This window comes from Tetrahymena thermophila, assembly GCF_000189635.1.
Source record: "Tetrahymena thermophila SB210 genomic scaffold scf_8254666, whole genome shotgun sequence".
Classification (NCBI taxonomy): domain Eukaryota; phylum Ciliophora; class Oligohymenophorea; order Hymenostomatida; family Tetrahymenidae; genus Tetrahymena; species Tetrahymena thermophila.
Window position 1 is genome coordinate 263128 of NW_002476433.1, and position 20058 is coordinate 283185.

The following is a 20058-nucleotide window of genomic DNA, read 5'->3' on the forward strand; positions in this document are numbered from 1 at the left end:
TTTTGTGATAATATTTTATTTAAAATAAAAAAAATAAATAAAAACCAAAAACAAAAATTTTTTTAATTAGTAAATAAATAAATTAGTTTTTAAAGTTGAGCCTTAGTTTAATTTCTCTATCCATCTAATTTTTATCAAATTTTTAAAGTTTAATTTTATAAATATCTACAATATTTCTTATTTGGAGTATTAAAAAATTAAGTTATATTTAAAATTTATAAAAAAATTTATGTTTACAATTAAACAAATAAATTCATTAATTACATATATGAAAATACTTTAAGACTTTTTTGATTAAAGTTTTATTTTATTTTTAATATAAACTTTTTATTCTTTAGAGCTAACCATTCAAAAAAATAATGTTAAGAGTAAAACCATAATACTTAATTACAATAATTAGCCAGATGTTTTTATTTGTATTTAAGTACATATTTAAGTGCTATCATTTTACTTAATTTCCTTTTATAAGTATAAAAAATATAATTTTAATTGATATAATCAAATAAAATTTAATATTTAAAAAATAATTTTATTTAATTTACATATTTATCATAGCAAGTCTCACAGTTATTCAAGCTAGAACATTTTTTACAGTTAAGAGGGCATTAGACACAAGTAGAATTAGATTACATTTTAAAATAGCCTAAATCACATTAAGTTACACATTTTTAACCTTGCAAATAGTAATTGCTTTCACATGTTTTGCATGTTGTAGGTTAAAATGTACTGCTACAAGTAGAGCAAGGAGAAAAGCATGATGTTGAATTAATACAAATTTATACATTTTTATCAGAGAAGAGTTAATAATCTTTATTGCAAGATATACATGAATTACTATCACTACAAGATTCACAGCCATCTAAACATTGATGACAAACATTATTTTTTCCTAAATAAAAACCTTTTGAGCAAGCTAAAACGCACTAGTTATTTTAAATAAACATATTATTTTCGCATGAATAGCAAGAGTTAGGGTTTTCTTATGAGCAAGTTGCACAAGGAGAGATGCAAAGGGTACAGTCAGTTCCTTGTTATCTATACCCATTTAATTTATCACATTAAGTGCAATTTTTAGCATCTGAACAATTTTTACATCCTATTGGGCACTTAGTGCAAGTCATATTTAAACTATTTTTAAAATAGCCTTCTGGGCAAGAAGAAACACAAGTATTTTGGGGTGAAAGGTAGAGTCCACTATAACAAGATAGGCAAAATGTTGGATTAGAACTACAAGTCTTACATGGACTAGTACATAATGACTCAATACAAGTTTCTCCAGATTTTTCATATCCGTCGCTACAAACATTACAACTAGACAAGCTAGTACAATCAATGCATCCAGTAGGGCAACTCTAACAAGATTTAGAGTGATTATCTGCAAACTTTCCAATAGGGCATTTTTAAACACATGTATTAGAATCTAGATAAGTTAAAAATTAGCAAGCTAAGCACTAGTCACTATTAGGACCAATACATTAAGAGCAAGAGAAATCACAAAGTTTACATAAATTACCACTTTTCTAAGCATAATATCCGTTAGGACATTTTGGCCTACAAACCTATTTTAATATTATTAAATATAATTTTATCAAATATATATACCGTAAATTCTTGGATTTTAAGATGAAATTATATCAATACTAAGCATTTTCATTTTTTTTATTTAATATTAAACCTTAAAAAAACCAAACAAGTTTGGGAAAGGTGTTAAAATATGAAAATTTATGGAATATATTATTTATAAAAATATATTTATTTAACTTGAAATTAATAGTATTTAAACAATTTTTTATAAGTTTGCTTGTGAATTGATTTTAAATTTTAAAATAAAATTAATAAAAATAAACTGAAAAGAAAGATGTTATTTTGAAAAATAAAAAAAAAATACATTATCAGGATTTGCAAATGTGTTATCTGGACATTTAATAACACATGAACCGCCTAGATCTATAAAACCGTTGCATTTTGTATTACAGTCAATACCACCGTAACCAGAATTACATAAACATGATCCCTTGACGCAAATACCATTACTACTACAAAAGTTTACACAGTTTTAATTATCACATAATTTCATGATATTAGTTGGGCAAGTTAATTAACCTAGATTAAAACCAGAAAACACTACATCCTTTTAAACACCTTGGTCATTGATTCCACAGACTAACTAAACTCCAGGAAGTAATGAGAAGGTTATAATTATCTCAGTTTTATCAGAAGAGCATTAATATTAATGACATCTTAGATTATTTTCTTCATAATCATATTGTGGGTTTGGATGCTTTAAATTTGAAATGAAACATTTTGAATTATTTGAGTAATCATTTAATACATCTATGTTATATTATCCTACTTCAATTGATGGACTTTAATTATCAATATTATCACATAAACGATTCCTGTAGCTTTAAATTAAATTACAATCATCTCCGTACGTATCCTCTTTTGTGCTATATCCTTGTGCGTCATAATCAAAGGAACAAGCCTAAATATTATCTGCAGGATATTCTTCATATCTCTAGGTAGTGCTTTAACAAGCATTTGAGAAGAAATCGCAACCTTTATCTTTTCCCCAGTAAATGGGTTCAGACAAATTTTCATTAACCTCATCCCAATATCCAGTGTCTTTCAGCAATGCTACAGTAAATACACTTAATTTCGTATTATCAAGCATTGCAGAAGCTGTCATAAGCTCGTTTCTGATAATCGTTCTTTCCCAATGATAATTTTTGGAGCCAGATTCACCCTAAAAACATAATAAAAATAATTATTATTTTAAATTTAGCTTAAAATTATATTTTTAAATGATTAATTATTAAATTACCTAATTTTCTAATTGTTATCCCACTAATTCAGAGCAGTTATAATATTTTTTGGCAGTATCTAATACATTTGAAGATCCTAAAAGATAAGTATCAATACCTCTAAGATTTAAAGTAGTGAGAATTTTATTAGCTCCTTCTTCTCCTAACAAACCATAGGCTTCTCTATTGCTCCATAGCTCAATTGCACCAAAAGTAAAGCCAAGCACATGAATCATTTCATGTATAACAGTCTTTAGGTTATTTTAGAAAGATTTAAATTTGTTCCCTACATTTTTAATATTAGCTATGTTAAACTATACTCTTCCAAAGTTTGGTCTTATATAAGTATAAGTTTATTACATATTACAAAACCCAGCATTAGCTAATTCTGAAGATTTTGAGTCACTAAAATATGAGAAATATAAATGTAGGTCTGAATCAGCAATACCTATGGTTTTATCATTTTCTGAAGGTACAACAGCAAGACAAGTTCCATTAGTTTATCTAGGATTGAAAATACTATTTTTAGTATTGGGTTAGACTTTGATAAAATTAGAAAAAAATGTAATAGCTGTATTTGACAAAGATATCAAATAATCCTTTTCAGCCTGAGATATAGCTGGACCTTCTGGCTATTGTGACAATCGAGTATAATCTGTAGTAATTCTGATTTGCTGAGTTTTCTAAGAACTTAAGTTTCTATTTTAGTTGTCTTTAGAATTCTTGATTGGGTTTTTTTAGAAGTATTCATTAATTAATCTATAATTCTCTTATATAGTCTCATCTTAATCATGAGAGCAGGAAATCTCTTAGTGGGTTCTTATATGAACGCTTAGAATGAAGAGAACCAGTAAAAATATAAATGTTGACTTACTTTGATTTTTCATTTTATCAATCTTTTTTTTTCTTTAATTAAATTTATAAATAAAAGATTTGATTTTAGATGCTTTTGAAAATAAATTTAATCATTAAAGAATTTATTTATTCTTCACATTAAATGCTCTAGTACATAACATAAAATGGTTTGATATGATTAATTTAGAAAACCAAAATTTCTTTATTAATAAGGTTCTATAGATAACTAGAATGTTTATTACCATTAAAATCCCATCTTTAAATATTTATTCAAAAATTAAATAAATTCTGTATCTATTGAAAATTTCAAAACAATTTATTTTACTAATTACTGAATTATCGAATACATATTTTTCCAGATATATGAGATAGATAAAATTAACGAACAAAGTAGACTTATTATAATATTAAAAATAATTTAAATTTTAAATTTTATAAATAAAATATAGAACAAAAAGATAAATAGAACTAAAAATTTCATAAAGTCTACATATTAATCAAAATAATACAATAAACAAACTAGTACCGTAATATCTCAATATTTAGAAACCTAGGATATTATACCACTTTCGAGTTGCTTATAAATCTAAATTTAAATTATAAAAATTCATTCATACCTCTCAATAGAACGAAACCCTAAATGAATTATGAAGATAGTTTTAGAAATAATTTGTAACATCTTCTATTTTTAGTAAAGATAAGAATTTGATTTCAGTTGTGATTATTTGAAATTAATTTTTCTTTAAAGCTTACTCATATAATGGAAAAAACATAATTATTATTGAAAATGAAGGAAAAAGGCTTAATATAGTGAATTCTAGATATAATTTTCCAAACACTCTTTATATAATAACCTTTTGAATAAAATTTTACTTTTTTTGGCTATTTTTGATTATATTTTAGCGAAAATAAACATTTTTTTCAACTCATTAGCATTGATATAAATCATTATTAATTTGAGATTTTTGAAAAATTTAATGTTTTATTTTAATCGCATATTTAAAATCATATTTAGCTTGCTTGAAATTGCATTTTTCTTCTTGGAAATTTAATTAAGAATTTATTAATGTGACTTATGAAAATTCAAGCAATCATCGACTCAAAAAAGAATTAATATATTTTTCCTCATCCATTAGGTTTCAAGTATTAAATCTAAAATTCAAAAAAGAGACTTGTTTAAAATTTTATTAGATTTCAAAAGATAATACTTATAAAAGAATATAATACGATTATCAATTTTATGTATCAAAGAAGAAGGATTTATTAGGTTTATTAATTATGTATTAACATGAAATGAAGTAATTAAAACAAAAATTAATTAATAAAAATGTATTAGAAAAAAATTGTAAAATAAATATCTTCATTTAAAAAATTAATTTTATGCATTTTTAAATCTACAGAAGTGCTACACATGAGGATAATCTATTTTAAATATATAAAATAAAATGGTGGTCTGACATACAATAAATCTTTAGAAAAAATATTTTTAGGAGTTTATTAAATTATTTTTAATAAAAAATCATTTTTTTGTGAAATTAGAAATAATATTAGAATCATTATTTAATATTATTTTGGTAATTTTTATAAAATGAATCAATTTTTTTTATCTTTATCCTTAATATATTCTTAGATTAATATTCTGTAAGGTCTAGCATCTTTTGGATTATTACAGATATAGTATTCTTCTCTATCTTTTGGGCTTTTTACAGTTTTAGGATTAACTCTGCACTAAAATATAAGCCTGTAAAATTTATCTCCAACCTAGATAGAATCACCAAACTATTAACATTTCTCTATTTTATTTGAAAAATAAACGCCAGTACCAACTTTACCTCTTCCAAATCGACATTCGCAAGCTCTATAAGCTTAACCATTTCCTGCTTTGAACCCTTCTTATATAATTTTTTTAACAAATTATGGATATGTAGAATGAAAAAGCACAATCCATGTGGCATCAGATGTATCTTCATTTAACCATCCATCGTTAGGATAAATTCCATTGTCAAGAACTTTTAATCCTAGCCCATGATATCCCACAGGTGTGTGATATTATTAATTCACGCCATTTATATTTCCTCTATAATACTTTTATTCTACATTAAAATAAATAAATAAATGAAGTTTATAAAAGATTTTAATTCCTTATTGAAACATTTTAAATACTTTATTTTTTTTAATTACTACACGCAATAATAATTATAAAATGTTTATTTAGGATAAAATTAGTAAATATTTTATTTTTCAATTTCTTTAAAAATGAAGCAAGCAATACCTAGGAAACTCTAAAAGGCATGCCTTTATAAATAGAACCTCAAAGAAAATATATAAATTGATATATATCAAGAAATATCATCATTTTACTTTGAGATCAAAGAATTATTTTGGGAAAGACAAAGCTTAAAAACCAATTTATATTTAAAATACAAATAATAATAATAAATATTAATTATTTAAAGATAAGTCAAATGGCAATTCAATTTATTTAAGCTAAAAATATAAAATAATTTAGATTGATATCTCAATAATAACATATAATTTCAAGAAATTATTTTTTTCAAATTTATCAATGTTAAAATCTTAAAAAAAGAAGAAAATTATTCATAATTAGAATAGCGTTTTTAAATAATAAATACAAATTATAAAAATGAACTTTTAATATTTATAAGTTATCATGATTAAAATATTAATAATTAATATTATAAATGAATAAATGATTAACAAGATAGTAAGAATAATTATTTTTATTTTTTAAGCAAAAATAATTTTTTATTTTGAATTTTATTTTGAAAAATTAAAAAAAATAAAAAGTATTTTCAAATAAATAAAACAAATAGAACAAAATGGGATAATAATTAATAAATTAATATTTATTTTTATACTATTATTTTAAATATAAACTCATTTTTGTAGAATCAAATATAATTTTTAAGTGATAATTTAATATAATTATTGTTTGTTTGTTCTAAATTTTTATAAAATAAATCATTCTTATTGATTCTGATGATTATAAATTTATTCTTTGATTAATATTCTGTAAGGTCTAGCATCTCTTGGATTATTACATATATAGTATTCTTGTTCATCTTGTGGGCTTTTTACAGTTTTAGGATTAACCCTGCACTAAAATATAAGTGAGTAATATTTTTCTCCAACCTAGATTAAACCACCATATTCTTCGCATCTCTCTATTTTATCTGAAAAATAAACACCAGTACCAACTTTACCTCTTCCAAATCGGCATTCACTCTCTCTATAAGCTTAACCATTTCCTGGTTTGAACCCTTCTTATAGAATTTTATAAACACATTCTGCATATGTAGAATGAAAAAGCACAATCCATGTGGCATCACTTGTATCTGAATTTAACCATCCATCGTCAGGATAAATTCCATTGTCGAGGACTTTTAATCCTAGTCCATAATACCCTACAGGTAGGTGATATTGTTATTCCAAGCCATTTATATTTCCTCTATAAAATTCTTCATCAGTTTATTCCCAATACATATCATAATCAGGATTAAAATAATCTTCTGGTATTTGAAGCTCAGAGACAATATATTTAACAGGAATTTTATCAAATATTTAACTTCCTATTTTTATGTTTTCAATATGCTCAGGGCACATAAAGTCAACTATTATAGAACCTTCTGAAATATTGAGGATTATAATGTCATCGTCTTTCAATTTATTATATTTCTTTATTATTTCTGACTTAAAATATTTTGCAAAAACCTCTTTATTTTTTTCTGCAAGCTAATAGTTCCACTCATCTTCATTTTCTAATCTTATTTGATAGTAAGTTTCTAAATCAAATCCTGTTTAAGTTATATGTCTTTAGATATCATCATAATCGTCTTTTTTTTCTTAAATATCTATCTACATATAGCTTTTATTACAGCTTATCACACTTTAATTCATTTATTAGTTTTCTTTGCTCTCTTTTGATTTTTTAAATAACAAATTAATTCCTTTCTAATTGTAAATATTTTTTAAAGCGAGTAGAGTTATCTCTTGCGCACACTCATACAAATCATATTGACTCTCTATAACTTTTTCTAGCATACTTGATTCTATTTGTTCACTCTCTTCTGCCTCTTAACTTTTAATTGCTAAACGCTTTTTTTATTCTTTTTATTTGAAGTATTGATACTACCTAAACTAGTTAAATTATTTGCTATATTTTAATTACTAAAAATCTAATTCTGAAAAATTTATATTCTCATTTACGAATCTCTGTATTTCATTCTTGCTAAAGTTATTTAAAACAATCATATTTTTATATTAAAGTGCTTTAGTTTAGTTTGAATTAGAATTATGTCCAATTACACTAATTTTTAATTCATAGGAAGCATTTTATATATTACGATCTGACATAAACTGGTCAATATCATTTGGAAGTTAATAGATTTCTTCTTGTTCATGTGTATATTGAGTTCCATTTTACTCATATTATAATTTCTTTACCACTTTAGTAAAAGATTAAATTGAGTTCTGATTTTTCAAATGCTTTGGCTTAATTGAAATATTTTCAGAACTTAATATCTAATTATTTTTTTCAACATTTTATTATTCATTTTCAGATAAGTATTTTTGACACTAACTTTTAATAGTTGTAGCAGCATTATTTTTATTACCACTAGAATTTTATGAGGTTTTATTTATAGTATTTTAAGTTTCATTATTATTTTTATTTTATTTAGAACAGCAACAACCCATTTTAGAGGATATCTATACTACTATATATTTTTTTGAGATGATAAATATAATATAAAAATTAAATGAAATCTAATATTTAAGATGGTTGGCAAAAAGATTTTTAAAAAAAGAGAAATATCTAAAACATCCTTTGATTTTCTTTTTATGGCTATTTTAATAGATTTAAAATACAGATCAAAATTTATTGGGGAAAGTAATTATCGAAAGATTATTAAAAAATTTCTACATCAAAAATTAAGAAGCAAATCAAGCAAGTCTATAAAAGATTTAAATTCCTTTTTGAAATATCTCAAATTTTTACTTTTTAAAAAAGTAATACACAACAATAATTATAAAATTTATATTTAAGATAAAATTATTAAATATTTTATTTTTCAATTTCTTTAAAAATGACATTGGAAGCTCTAAGTTTTTGAATCGATAGTTGAGATTAGGCCTTTATAAATATAACATCAAATAAAATATCTAAATAGATAATATCAAGAAATAGCATTATTTTACTATGAAATCAAGGTTTTATTTTGGGTAAGACAGTACTTAATTAAACCAAACAGTTCATATTTAAAATATAAATAATAAAAAATATATTTTAATTATTTTAAGAAACGAGAATTCAAGTGAAAATCCAATTTATTTAAGTTAAATATATTATATAATTTAGACTCAAATCTCTATAGAACATAAATTCTAAATTAAAAAAAGAAATTATTTTTTTTCAATTAAATTTTTCTCAAATTTACCTTGTTAAAATCTTAGAAAAAAATCAGAAATTTATTAATAATTAGAACAGCCATTTTAATAATTAATAAAAATTATAAAAATCATCTTTTTCTTATTTATAAATTAACATGATTAAAATATTAAAAATTGATATTATAAATGAATTAGATATCGATAAGATAGAAAGTAGAATTATTTTATAACTAAAAAATATTTTTCAATTTTGAATTTAATAATAATTTTCTTAGTATTTGATTTTATTTATAATTTTGACAATAAGTAAATAAATGTTAATATTTTTATTTCATACATTTCGTTCTATTTTTAATGTTCTTTACGAATATATTCACTAAAGATGTAAGAATTATTCAAAGATATTTATGTATATTTTTGAATATTTTTTGAGATTAAATTAAAAAATATTTGGGATTAGTAATTTAATGTTTAAAATTATCTACGACAATACTATTTTATTCATACTAATTTAAAAAAATTCCATTTTTATTTATATTTAATCTAAGTAGAAATTATTTGTAAATTATTATGGTTATGTGTCTTTTTTATTTATTTATTAGATATTAAATGAGTAATAAATAAAAAAATATATAATTATATAAAATAGATCAAGAAATAGAACCATTTAAAATTTATAAAATCTTAGAAATGCGAAAAATAAATTCATATACATACCTTTTAATTTTTCTTGTGTTTTTCTCCTTATATCGTGTGCGAATATTAATAATTACTCTTTTAATCGAAATTACTTTTTCCTCAATTAAATGATAATATGCTATCAAAGGTTACTTCTTTTCTATTAATTCAGTTTTTTATTGATACATTAACGAAATATTTTACACTTTTTGAAAAATATTACAATCTATTATAATCTCTCGAAATTTAACAAATTTATATAAAAGGAACCAATAAATTATTCAAGAGTTTTACTCTATTTATTACAAATAATTACGAAATAGACAACAATTTAAAAATGATAAAATTAATACTTAATCTTCTTGTTTTTAATTCAGGCAAAACTTTAATAAATATTATTTAAAATTAGTTATAAAAAATTAATACAGGAAACTAAAATCTAAAATTAGATTTTAAAATGTTATAAAAAATTTTAAAATTACTTTTAAATAATTTTATTAGCAGAATTATCGCGATTGATTGTTTTTAAAAAGAAGTATTCAAATTCTTATTAAATGGTATATTAATACTAAGACTTGATAGTAATATTGTAAAACACTATTTAACTGTTGTTCAATAGATTTGATTAGATATGTCTATTTTATTTAAAATAGATTGATTCTAACGTAAATACAATATATTAATTAGTTAGATAGTTAGTTATTAGAAAAGCATTAAAGGTTTAATCATATAATTATTTAGAAACCAAATAATAATAAATTAATTAAAAAATACATAAATAAATATCTAACAAATAACAAATCATCAAAACAATATTTAAATAAATGGGCTGTGTTAACGGTGTCAATAAAGATTTCAAATTAGATTAAATACAACAATTTGTTAGCATTTTCAATAGTTTAGAAACCATTTTATTCTAAACAAATAAAAACTTTTACAGAAGTTTATAACAATATAAGAAAAATATCACATTTAGAATAGACAACAGTTTAGTGATCGTTGTAGAAAGTATTGAAAATTAAAATACATAGACCTCCATCCCTCTTGATACTGATAATTATTGCGATCTCATATCTTCGTATTATCACAAAATAGAAGAAATTCAAAATTATATGCAAAATTACATTTGCTAAGCATCCATATGCCTTTAATCTAATGGATAAAAATATGGAAACAATTTTCTTTATCACCATCTTTAGGATTACATTTACAAATTCTCTGACTTTGCTTTCATTTACAGAATCCCTAAGCTAAAAATACATGTTCAAAAGCATGTAGGATCTTTAGATGAAATTGGTTCTCTATGCCAAAGTGAAATAATTTGTTGAAGAACCGTTTAAAACAAACAAACATACATAATAACAATTACATTAAAACTAAAACTAAATTAAATTAAATTAATCAATTATTAATCAAACCAATTTTATTAACCAAAAATAAACAAACAAATAAATGATAATCAACATTTAAAAAACCATTTTTCTAGAAATAATATTTTAATAAATATATTGCTTTATAAAAAAATTATTTTACTTTTATATTAATTTATTTTCAGTATATTCAAATACATATTTAAAAAAAATTAAATTACCTCTAAATGAAACATTTTTAAAAATTAATTTTATTTGTCAGATATTCTATTTCAATAAACATTTTTTTATCTTTAAAATGCTGCTTAAATTGATTTAAGTTTTAATAAAATAGATGATTATTGAATTTATCATTGAATTTTTATGTTATTTAATTAAATATCCTAAATTTGATTATTATTCATAAATCTAAAATTATGATAAATAAATTCTTTTTATATTCTTTCATGTTTGTTTCATTCTTACTAAATGAACATAAATTTTTATCAAAAATAAAAAATGGCTAACGAATATCGAAATTGATCTATTTAAAGTAAAAATTGTAATTTAAATTATAAATAAATCAATTGAATTTCTTTCTACAATTTTATCTTTTTACATCAGCTTTCTATTTTAAAAGCGTATTATAAATGAAAATAATTAATAGCCACAATACTATTATTATTAATATCAAAAATACTATTATTATTATTAATATATATTAATACATGTAAATATTCTTTTAAAATAAATGGAAATTTTAATAAAATAAATTATGATGATTATTATATATTGTTAAAAAAGGAGTTTAAACTAGACTAAATAATGAAAAAAAAAAATAAAAGTGTTTTTGTTTTTAATAAAAGTGTTTTAGTTTTTAATAAAATAATTGATTGAAATAGTATAGATTATTTTTGGAAAATTAAATAAAATTTTTTTATAATGAATGAGCAAGTAAGTAGTATTAGTATTTATAAAATTAGTTGTTAATATTATTATTATTATTAATTTAATAATCATCAAAATAATTAATATTAAGCTGCTAATTTAGTAGTAATTTAGCAAAGATATTAGCTTAAACTAAAAATTTATATTCTGAAAATATGTCTGTACCTGTTTAGTATATTGCTGATTATTCTAACACCCCAGAAGCTAGGCTAAAGAAAAATCATTAAAAATATTGCCTCTACTTAAAGCCTGCTGATAGGGATTATAGTAGTTCATTTGAAATTCAAGAAAATAGGGGATTCTTTCCTGAAACATTATACATTTTTGTAGAAGCATTTCATGAAAAGTATAAAGAAGTTTATGAATTTCTTATTAAAATAGCTGAGCCTGTAAACAAACCAAATTTCATCCATGTGTATAAAATAACTCTGTTTTCTATGTATACTGCAATGAGTTTGAATTTAAATGCAGAAAAGATCATCGAAAGCTTGATGTAGTACTCTAAAAATGAGGTGATTCCTAAAAGTTTTATTGAATTTATAGAAAACAAAACTAAAAAAGCAGGGTCTGCTTATCTTTATATGATTAAAAAGAATTATTATCTCAAAATTCATTAAGAGTTTCTTGAAAAAATCATCCGTATTGATGTAAGCAATTTAATTCCATCTTGTTTTTATTTCCATTACTGATTCTAATCCAAATTATTAATTAATTATTGTAAAAATAGGAGGAACCTTATAAAAGTATAATAGAAATGGAATAAAATCCTCCTTAGTAATTGCTTTAAACTTAAGAGGAGTCAAGAGTTTGGAATTTCAAATTCTACAGAATCAAATAAAAACACAATTTGTTCCAAATCACTGAGAAAATTATAAAAGAAGGAATTTCATTAATTAACGAATATCATGATGATAAAGAAAGTCAAAATGATCTAAGTAGTAATGTCTAAATACCATATAAAAAGTTAGATATTGAGCTTAGGTAAATCACTCAGCCAAGAATATACCAACAAAAAGCACTTAAAAATATATTCGTTTGTGAAAAACCTAGAAGTGCTACTATTGTTCTTCCATGCGGTAATTAAATAATCACTCTATCTATTACTTTTATTTTTCCATTAAAATATAAGCGTCTAATTACTATTAAAAATAATTGGTTTTTAGACACTTTTAAAAAATAAAATTGTTTTTTTAATATTAAATTATTCTAATTTTAACAGGCGCTGGAAAGACATTGTTGGGCATCATAGTAACCGAAAAAATAAAGGGAAATACTATTGTTATATGCGATATAGATACAGCTACTAAACAATGGAAGAATGAATTTATAAGATGGACAACAGTTAAACCAGATAGAATTAAAATTTATACTGGTAAAACTAAGAATTTGCAAGAAAAGCAAACGAAACCTTTTATACTGATTACTACATTTAAGCAACTCTCTAGTATTATCAAATCAAATAAACTTCAAAAAGAAAAGAGATAAGATATGGATACGTCATCCAAATATGAAACCAAAATGGATCATTACATTTAAGAAGAAATGGTAATTAATTTATTCACAAAAGTGGTTTCAATTATTTAAACTTGATTGATTTAATTTAATAGGAATGGGATTTGTGCATAGCTGATGAAACCCAATACTCAGCTGCTTCTACATATAAAAAAATATTCGAGGAATTCAATTTTAAATTGAAGATAGGATTAACTGCAACTCCATACAGAGAAGATAATAAAATAGATGATCTTTTCCACGTTATTGGTCCTAAACTTTATGAAGCGAATATATCAGAGCTAATTTAGGACAGCTATTTAGCTAAGCCATATTGCGTTGTATTTCGTTGTAAAATGCATGAATGTTGCGAAGTAAACTTAATTTAAAAAAAAAAACATTTATTACTCATCAATTTTTATTATTAAAAAATTATAAAATTATAATCAAATTCTATTTTCACTAATAAAAAAAAACTAATTACTTAACATTTATTTATTATATTACAATAGGATTTTATGAAAGACAGAAAATTTAAAAATAAGCCTTCTTTGTAGTCTGGAAATCCAGAAAAATTTAAACTTTTGTATTACTTAATTAAGTTCCACGAATCAAGAAAAGATAAGATTTTAGTCTTTTGTGATTAGATTCCTGTACTCAAATACTACTCTTAAAAAATGGGATATCCTGCAATATATGGTGAGGTAGGATTGCTAGAAAAGCTAGTTTGGTTGGATTTATTTAGAAAGGGAGAAATTAATACATTATTTTTGAGTCGTGTTGGTGATACCGCACTTGATCTACCTATTGCAAATGTGTGTATTTAAATAGGATTTTAATTTGGTTCAAGAAGATAAGAAGTTTAAAGACTTGGAAGAATTATGAGAAGAAAAGAAGGACAAAAAGGAGAATATAATGCTTTCTTTTATACTATTGTCTCTAAAAATACAGAGTAGGCTTAGTTCTATTACAGAAGATAAAAATCTTTAATGGATCTAGGTATTAATTTTGAAGTAATAGATATAGATGAACAGAATGGTAATAAATTTAAATATGACCCAGATATCCTAGATTAAAAAATTATAAGAGCTAGTGATGAAATAATAAAAGATGTAAAAAAAGATGCTTGGTTTCTTATTTAAGATTAGCCTGATAAAAAAGTAGATGAATAAGATGATGATTGAGGGAAAGAAAATAAAAAAAATCTATCTCTTATTTATAAAACTTTAACCTTTTAATATTTTATAAAATGTGTATTAATAAAACAAACTTTATGTTATTTATTAAATAAAATGAGTTTCGTTTATAAATTAAATTAACTAAAATTTAAATTATATTAAACTGATTGCTTAATACAGAAAAACTTAAAATTATTAATATTTAAAATTAAAAAGAAAACTAATATATAATTATTACTTTGTTTTTTCTATTTGAGTAATTTAAATTTTAAAAAATAATAATTATTTGATTTGAGTAGGAAAGTCTACAATTTTGCATTATGTTATAGTTGAATTATTTTTTCTATATCATAGAATTAATTTTTGAGTACTGTAACAAAGTAATTTCAGAGAAGAGCTTTAATTCCCTCTGAACTATAAAATAATAATTACTATATATGATTAGATTTTTAGTAGATTTAGCTCAAACAATTAATAATCTTATATTTTCACTCTTTTTACATTGAAATTCATAATCATAAAAATTAAATAATAATATAAAAAGCATTTTTACTTTTAATTAAAATTACCTTTTAACAAAAGCATTTCTTAATAAGGAAGATTTGGTATTGGAATTTATTTATTAAATTACATTTTAAAAATTTTGAATTTCTCGTTTTAAAAGAAGTAACTTTGTTTTCTTTTGATCAAGATAAAATAGAAAATTTACACACGATTATGAAAATAAAAAAAAATAAGTATTAGGTATCAAATAGTCCTGGCTTACATTTTCAATCTACTTTTTTTTTCCCTTTATTATTTCAGTAAATACTGCCAAATAAGGCTCTAATAAAATTAAAATAATATTTTTTAAGAAAACCAGTCTTAATGGTTGTTACATTGTTAGTAAATAAAAGCACATAATCAAGAGGCTGAAGATATTCTAAAAAAAAAATTAGTTACTTTAAAATTATTGAAATATATATTACATAATTAAAATGAATGCTCAATTTACATAGAACAATATTAGGTTTAAAAATGAAGTTTATAAATTACATTGTGGTTGTATATTCCATAAAAATTGCATTAATCATTGGTAAATAAAATTCTTGCCCTATAGATAGAATAAAATATTTGATATAATTCTAATTCATCTTGCTTATAATTGAATTAAACCAATTTTATATATTAAATTTATACAAATAAGCTGATATGTATTAAAATTTAGTCTTTTATAACTCCAGATTATTAATAATATAAAATGGATGCAAATAAATAAATGTTTATTTTTTTGTGCTTATTTCTTAAAATTTTCTCAAATCTAAAATAAAATGACATTATTTTTTTGTTTCAAAAATAAAATTCGTTTATGCAAAAAAAATCTCAATTTTTTAAATAAAAAAATAAATTATAATTATTCATAATAAAATAAGTGAAATTCAAGCATTTTGCGAATTTTACCAAAAAAAAATGAAATTGAATAAAAAAAAGAAAAGCGTTAAATTTAGTAATATCTTTAAAAATTTATATTTTATTGATCAAAAATTTTAATAAATATTCCAATGATACTCAATCACTATTAAAAAATGATTTAATTCCTCAAAATTTTATAATTAATAGTTTATTACATCTTCAAAATTATATTATTATATTTTCATCATTGGTGAGCTATTTAAATTTAGTTAGTAATAGTCTATAATTAAGAAAAGTTAAATAAATCAATCATTCGTAATTGATAAATATGTATAAAAAATAATAATTATTTGATTTAAGTAAAAAATGATAATTTTAATAATAATAATAATGCATAAAATTATAAAAATAAGTATTTTTATTTGCATTTTGAACTACTTGAAGCTTGGATTTTGTTAGTTAGAGAATTCATCTTTCACAAATTAGTTTCAGAGTATAGCTTTAAGTCCATCTGAACTATAAGATAATATTTACTATGCTCAGATTTTTAATAAATTTAGCTCAAACAATTAATTCTCTTTTATCTATTCACTCTTTTAACCAAATGATGTTTTTTATGAGCTTATCATAGACTCCTAGTATACATATTTTGCTTATCTATTAGTAAAGGATTATAATGATAAAGTTTAGCTCTTTAAGTTTAAAAGCTTCATGTAGTACTATTACTTAAATCATACAAGCTCCAATTTTAAAGAGATTTAACTTGTATTTGAAATAATAAAAGATAGTAAATATTTAAGTAAACCAGACTACGTTCAAGAAGAATCGTTTTAGCTAAGATAGATAAAAATAGACCATTAAAATTATTGCCCTTTTTAGTGCTTCAATAATGGCTCATGCAGAAACAACAATATCTGCTAATGCAAGAATGAATACCAAGCTGAATTTTTTTGCTATTTTCAACTTATGAATAAATCTATAAAAATGAATAAAATTCTCTTTATTCCTGACTAACAAAATAAAAATTTAGAAGAAAATTTTTAGAATTTAAAATAATTTATTCATCCTAAAAAAGAGACCATATATTAGCTGCTACTATTAAACTCTGAAAATATAGATAAAAATTAATTAGAGAACATCAATTTATAGAAGTCATCATTTTTCATTCAATTTCAATATAAGAAAAAATAAAATAATAATAATAATAATAAAAGTATTATAGTCTTTAATGAAAAATATATTGAACAAACATTTCTTACTGAGGAAGATATGGGTAATGGGATTTATTAGTCAAATTATAAAGTAAATATTTGGAATGTCATATTGAGAAAATAAGAAAAACTCATATTAGTAGCCATTTTTTCTTTTGATCAAGATATCATCAATGTAAAAGTAGCTCTGAAAATTTAATAAGATAAAGTTTTTGACTTACTCTGCTTTTTTGGTTTTTTGCTTATTATTTATAAATTTGTTAAATACTGCCAAGAAAAATTTTAATAAAATTTAAACAATAATTTACAATAAAACTAGTCTATGTAGTCAAGAAATCGTTAATAAATAAAATCATTATAAGATGAGGCTCTAGATACTCTAATATATAATTAGTTGTAAAGCTGCAAAGCTATTGAAATGGTAGAGACATAACAAAATTAATAAGAGTGCTCAATTTGCCTAGAGCAATACTAGGCATAAGATGAAGTTTATAAATTATAATGTGGCCATATTTTCCATAAAAACTGCATCAATCTCTGGTTTAAAAAGAAAAATTATTGCCCAATAGACAGAATAAAAATATTGCATCATAATTCAATAGTTGCTTGTAGTTGAATTTATTCACTTTATAAAATAAATTTATGTAAATAAGCTTTAAATCTATTTTAATATGCATAAACTATTTTTAAACTTCTATCAAAAAGTATTTATACTTTCTCAAAATTTTCGCTAATCTAAAATAAAATAAATTATATTAGTTGAAAATGAAGAATGTTATCAAAATAATAATTATGACTCAAAATGATTGATGAATCAATGACAATAAATTAAGATGATAGTGATTATATGGATAGGACACTAAAAATAAAATATTTTAAAATTTTGAAAAAAATAACATAAATAATATTGCTAATTGTAGATTTTTTTTTTTTGTAATAGAGAGATTAATATAATATTAAATAAATTTATATAATAGATTATTAAGTTTAAAATAATTTATATAAATTTAAAAATTTTACATTGTAGAAACTCAAATTTTTCTAAAACAAAGTTAAGAAGATATTAAAAATAATTGGTTTTTATACACTATTAAAAAATAAAATTGTTTTTTTAATATTAAATTATTTAATTTTAATAGGCTTTGGAATGACATTGTTGGGCATCATAGTAACCGAAAAAATAAAGGGAAATCCTATTGTTATATGCGATATAGATACAGCTACTAAACAATGGAAGAATGAATTTATCAGATAGACAACAGTTAAACCAGATAGAATTAAAATTTATACTGGTAAAACTAAGAATTTGCAAGAAAAGCAAACGAAACCTTTTATACTGATTACTACATTTAAGCAACTCTCTAGTATTATCAAATCAAATAAACTTCAAAAAGAAAAGAGATAAGATATGGATACGTCATCCAAATATGAAACCAAATTGGATTATTACATTTAAGAAGAAATGGTAATTAATTAATTTATTCACAAAAATAGTTTCAATTATTTAAACTTGATTGATTTAATTTAATAGGAATGGGATTTGTACATAGCTGATGAAACCCAATACTCAGCTGCTTCTACATATAAAAAAATATTCGAGGAATTCAATTTTAAATTGAAGATAGGATTAACTGCAACTACATACAGAGAAGATAATAAAATATATGATCTTTTCCACGTTATTGGTCCGAAACTTTATGAAGCGAATATATCAGAGCTAATTTAGGACAGCTATTTAGCTAAGCCATATTGTGTTGTATTTCGTTGTAAAATGCATGAATGTTGAGAAAGTAAACTTAATTTTAAAAAAACATTTATTGCTCACCAATTTTTATTATTAAAACATTATAAAATAATAATCAAATCATATTTTCTCTAATAATAAAAAAAACTAATTGCTTAACATTTATTTATTATATTACAATAGGATTTTATGAAAGACAGAAAATTTAAAAATAAGCCTTCTTTGTAGTCTGGAAATCCAGAAAAATTTAAACTTTTGTATTACTTAATTAAGTCCACGAATCAAGAAAAGATAAGATTTTAGTCTTTTGTGATTAGATTCCTGTACTCAAATACTACTCCTAAAAAATGGGTTATCCTGCAATATATGGTGAGGTAGGATTGCTAGAAAAGCTAGTTTGGTTGGATTTATTTAGAAAGGGAGAAATTAATACATTATTTTTGAGTCGTGTTGGTGATACCGCACTTGATCTACCTATTGCAAATGTGTGTATATAAATAGGATTTTAATTTGGTTCAAAAAAATAAGAAGTTTAAAGACTTGGTAGAATTATGAGAAGAAAAGAAGGACAAAAAGGAGAGTATAATGCTTTCTTTTATACTATTGTCTCTAAAAACACCGAGTAGGCTTAGTTCTATTACAGAAGATAAAAATCTTTAATGGATCTAGGTATTAATTTTGAAGTTATAGATATAGATGAACAGAATGGTAATAAATTTAAATATGATCCAGATATCCTAGATTAAAAAATTATAAGAGCTAGTGATGAAATAATAAAAGATGTAAAAAAAGATGCTTGGTTTCTTATTTAAGATTAGCCTGATAAAAAAGTAGATGAATAAGATGATGATTGAGCTAAAGAAAATTAAAAAAATCTATCTCTTATTTATAAAACTTTAACCCTTTCAATATTTTATAAAATGTGTATTAATAAAACAAACTTTATGTTATTTGTTAAATAAAATGAGTTTCATTTCATAATTTAATTAACTAAAATCT

General features: G+C 22.1%; 8 protein-coding genes across 8 annotated transcripts; 5 read left to right on the forward strand and 3 right to left on the reverse strand. All coding sequences in view use genetic code 6, as the record gives it.

The window, feature by feature from the left end:
* Nucleotides 1–348: 348 nt before the first annotated feature.
* TTHERM_00400800 (leishmanolysin family protein) lies at nucleotides 349–3691 on the reverse strand (the record flags this gene model as incomplete). The annotated part of the gene is made up of 4 exons (XM_001014053.2): nucleotides 349–459; nucleotides 543–1559; nucleotides 1889–2746; nucleotides 2825–3691. 4 exons carry the CDS (start codon nucleotides 3689–3691, stop codon nucleotides 349–351), a joined length of 2853 nt encoding a protein of 950 aa, XP_001014053.2.
* A 1561-nt stretch (nucleotides 3692–5252) lies between these two features.
* Nucleotides 5253–5813, reverse strand: TTHERM_000400809 (hypothetical protein; the record flags this gene model as incomplete). Its single annotated transcript, XM_012797218.1, has 1 exon — nucleotides 5253–5813. One exon carries the CDS (start codon nucleotides 5811–5813, stop codon nucleotides 5253–5255), a length of 561 nt encoding a protein of 186 aa, XP_012652672.1.
* An 828-nt stretch (nucleotides 5814–6641) lies between these two features.
* TTHERM_00400810 (hypothetical protein) lies at nucleotides 6642–8375 on the reverse strand (the record flags this gene model as incomplete). The annotated part of the gene is made up of 1 exon (XM_001014054.2): nucleotides 6642–8375. The coding sequence occupies one exon, from the start codon at nucleotides 8373–8375 to the stop codon at nucleotides 6642–6644; it is 1734 nt and encodes a 577-aa protein (XP_001014054.2).
* Nucleotides 8376–10570: 2195 nt separating this feature from the next.
* TTHERM_000400820 (hypothetical protein) lies at nucleotides 10571–11074 on the forward strand (the record flags this gene model as incomplete). Its single annotated transcript, XM_012797219.1, has 1 exon — nucleotides 10571–11074. One exon carries the CDS (start codon nucleotides 10571–10573, stop codon nucleotides 11072–11074), a length of 504 nt encoding a protein of 167 aa, XP_012652673.1.
* A 1124-nt stretch (nucleotides 11075–12198) lies between these two features.
* Nucleotides 12199–14718, forward strand: TTHERM_00400821 (DNA repair helicase rad25; the record flags this gene model as incomplete). Its single annotated transcript, XM_001470708.2, has 5 exons — nucleotides 12199–12690; nucleotides 12771–13119; nucleotides 13263–13588; nucleotides 13651–13908; nucleotides 14047–14718. The coding sequence occupies 5 exons, from the start codon at nucleotides 12199–12201 to the stop codon at nucleotides 14716–14718; spliced, it is 2097 nt and encodes a 698-aa protein (XP_001470758.1).
* A 2361-nt stretch (nucleotides 14719–17079) lies between these two features.
* TTHERM_00401820 (zinc finger, C3HC4 type (RING finger) protein) lies at nucleotides 17080–17931 on the forward strand (the record flags this gene model as incomplete). Its single annotated transcript, XM_001014056.2, has 1 exon — nucleotides 17080–17931. The coding sequence occupies exon 1, from the start codon at nucleotides 17089–17091 to the stop codon at nucleotides 17929–17931; it is 843 nt and encodes a 280-aa protein (XP_001014056.2). The 5' UTR covers nucleotides 17080–17088.
* A 531-nt stretch (nucleotides 17932–18462) lies between these two features.
* TTHERM_00401830 (DNA repair helicase RAD25) lies at nucleotides 18463–19101 on the forward strand (the record flags this gene model as incomplete). Its single annotated transcript, XM_001014057.2, has 2 exons — nucleotides 18463–18780; nucleotides 18847–19101. The coding sequence occupies 2 exons, from the start codon at nucleotides 18463–18465 to the stop codon at nucleotides 19099–19101; spliced, it is 573 nt and encodes a 190-aa protein (XP_001014057.2).
* A 305-nt stretch (nucleotides 19102–19406) lies between these two features.
* Nucleotides 19407–19913, forward strand: TTHERM_000401849 (DNA repair helicase rad25; the record flags this gene model as incomplete). Its single annotated transcript, XM_012797220.1, has 1 exon — nucleotides 19407–19913. One exon carries the CDS (start codon nucleotides 19407–19409, stop codon nucleotides 19911–19913), a length of 507 nt encoding a protein of 168 aa, XP_012652674.1.
* Between the last annotated feature and the right edge of the window lie 145 nt (nucleotides 19914–20058).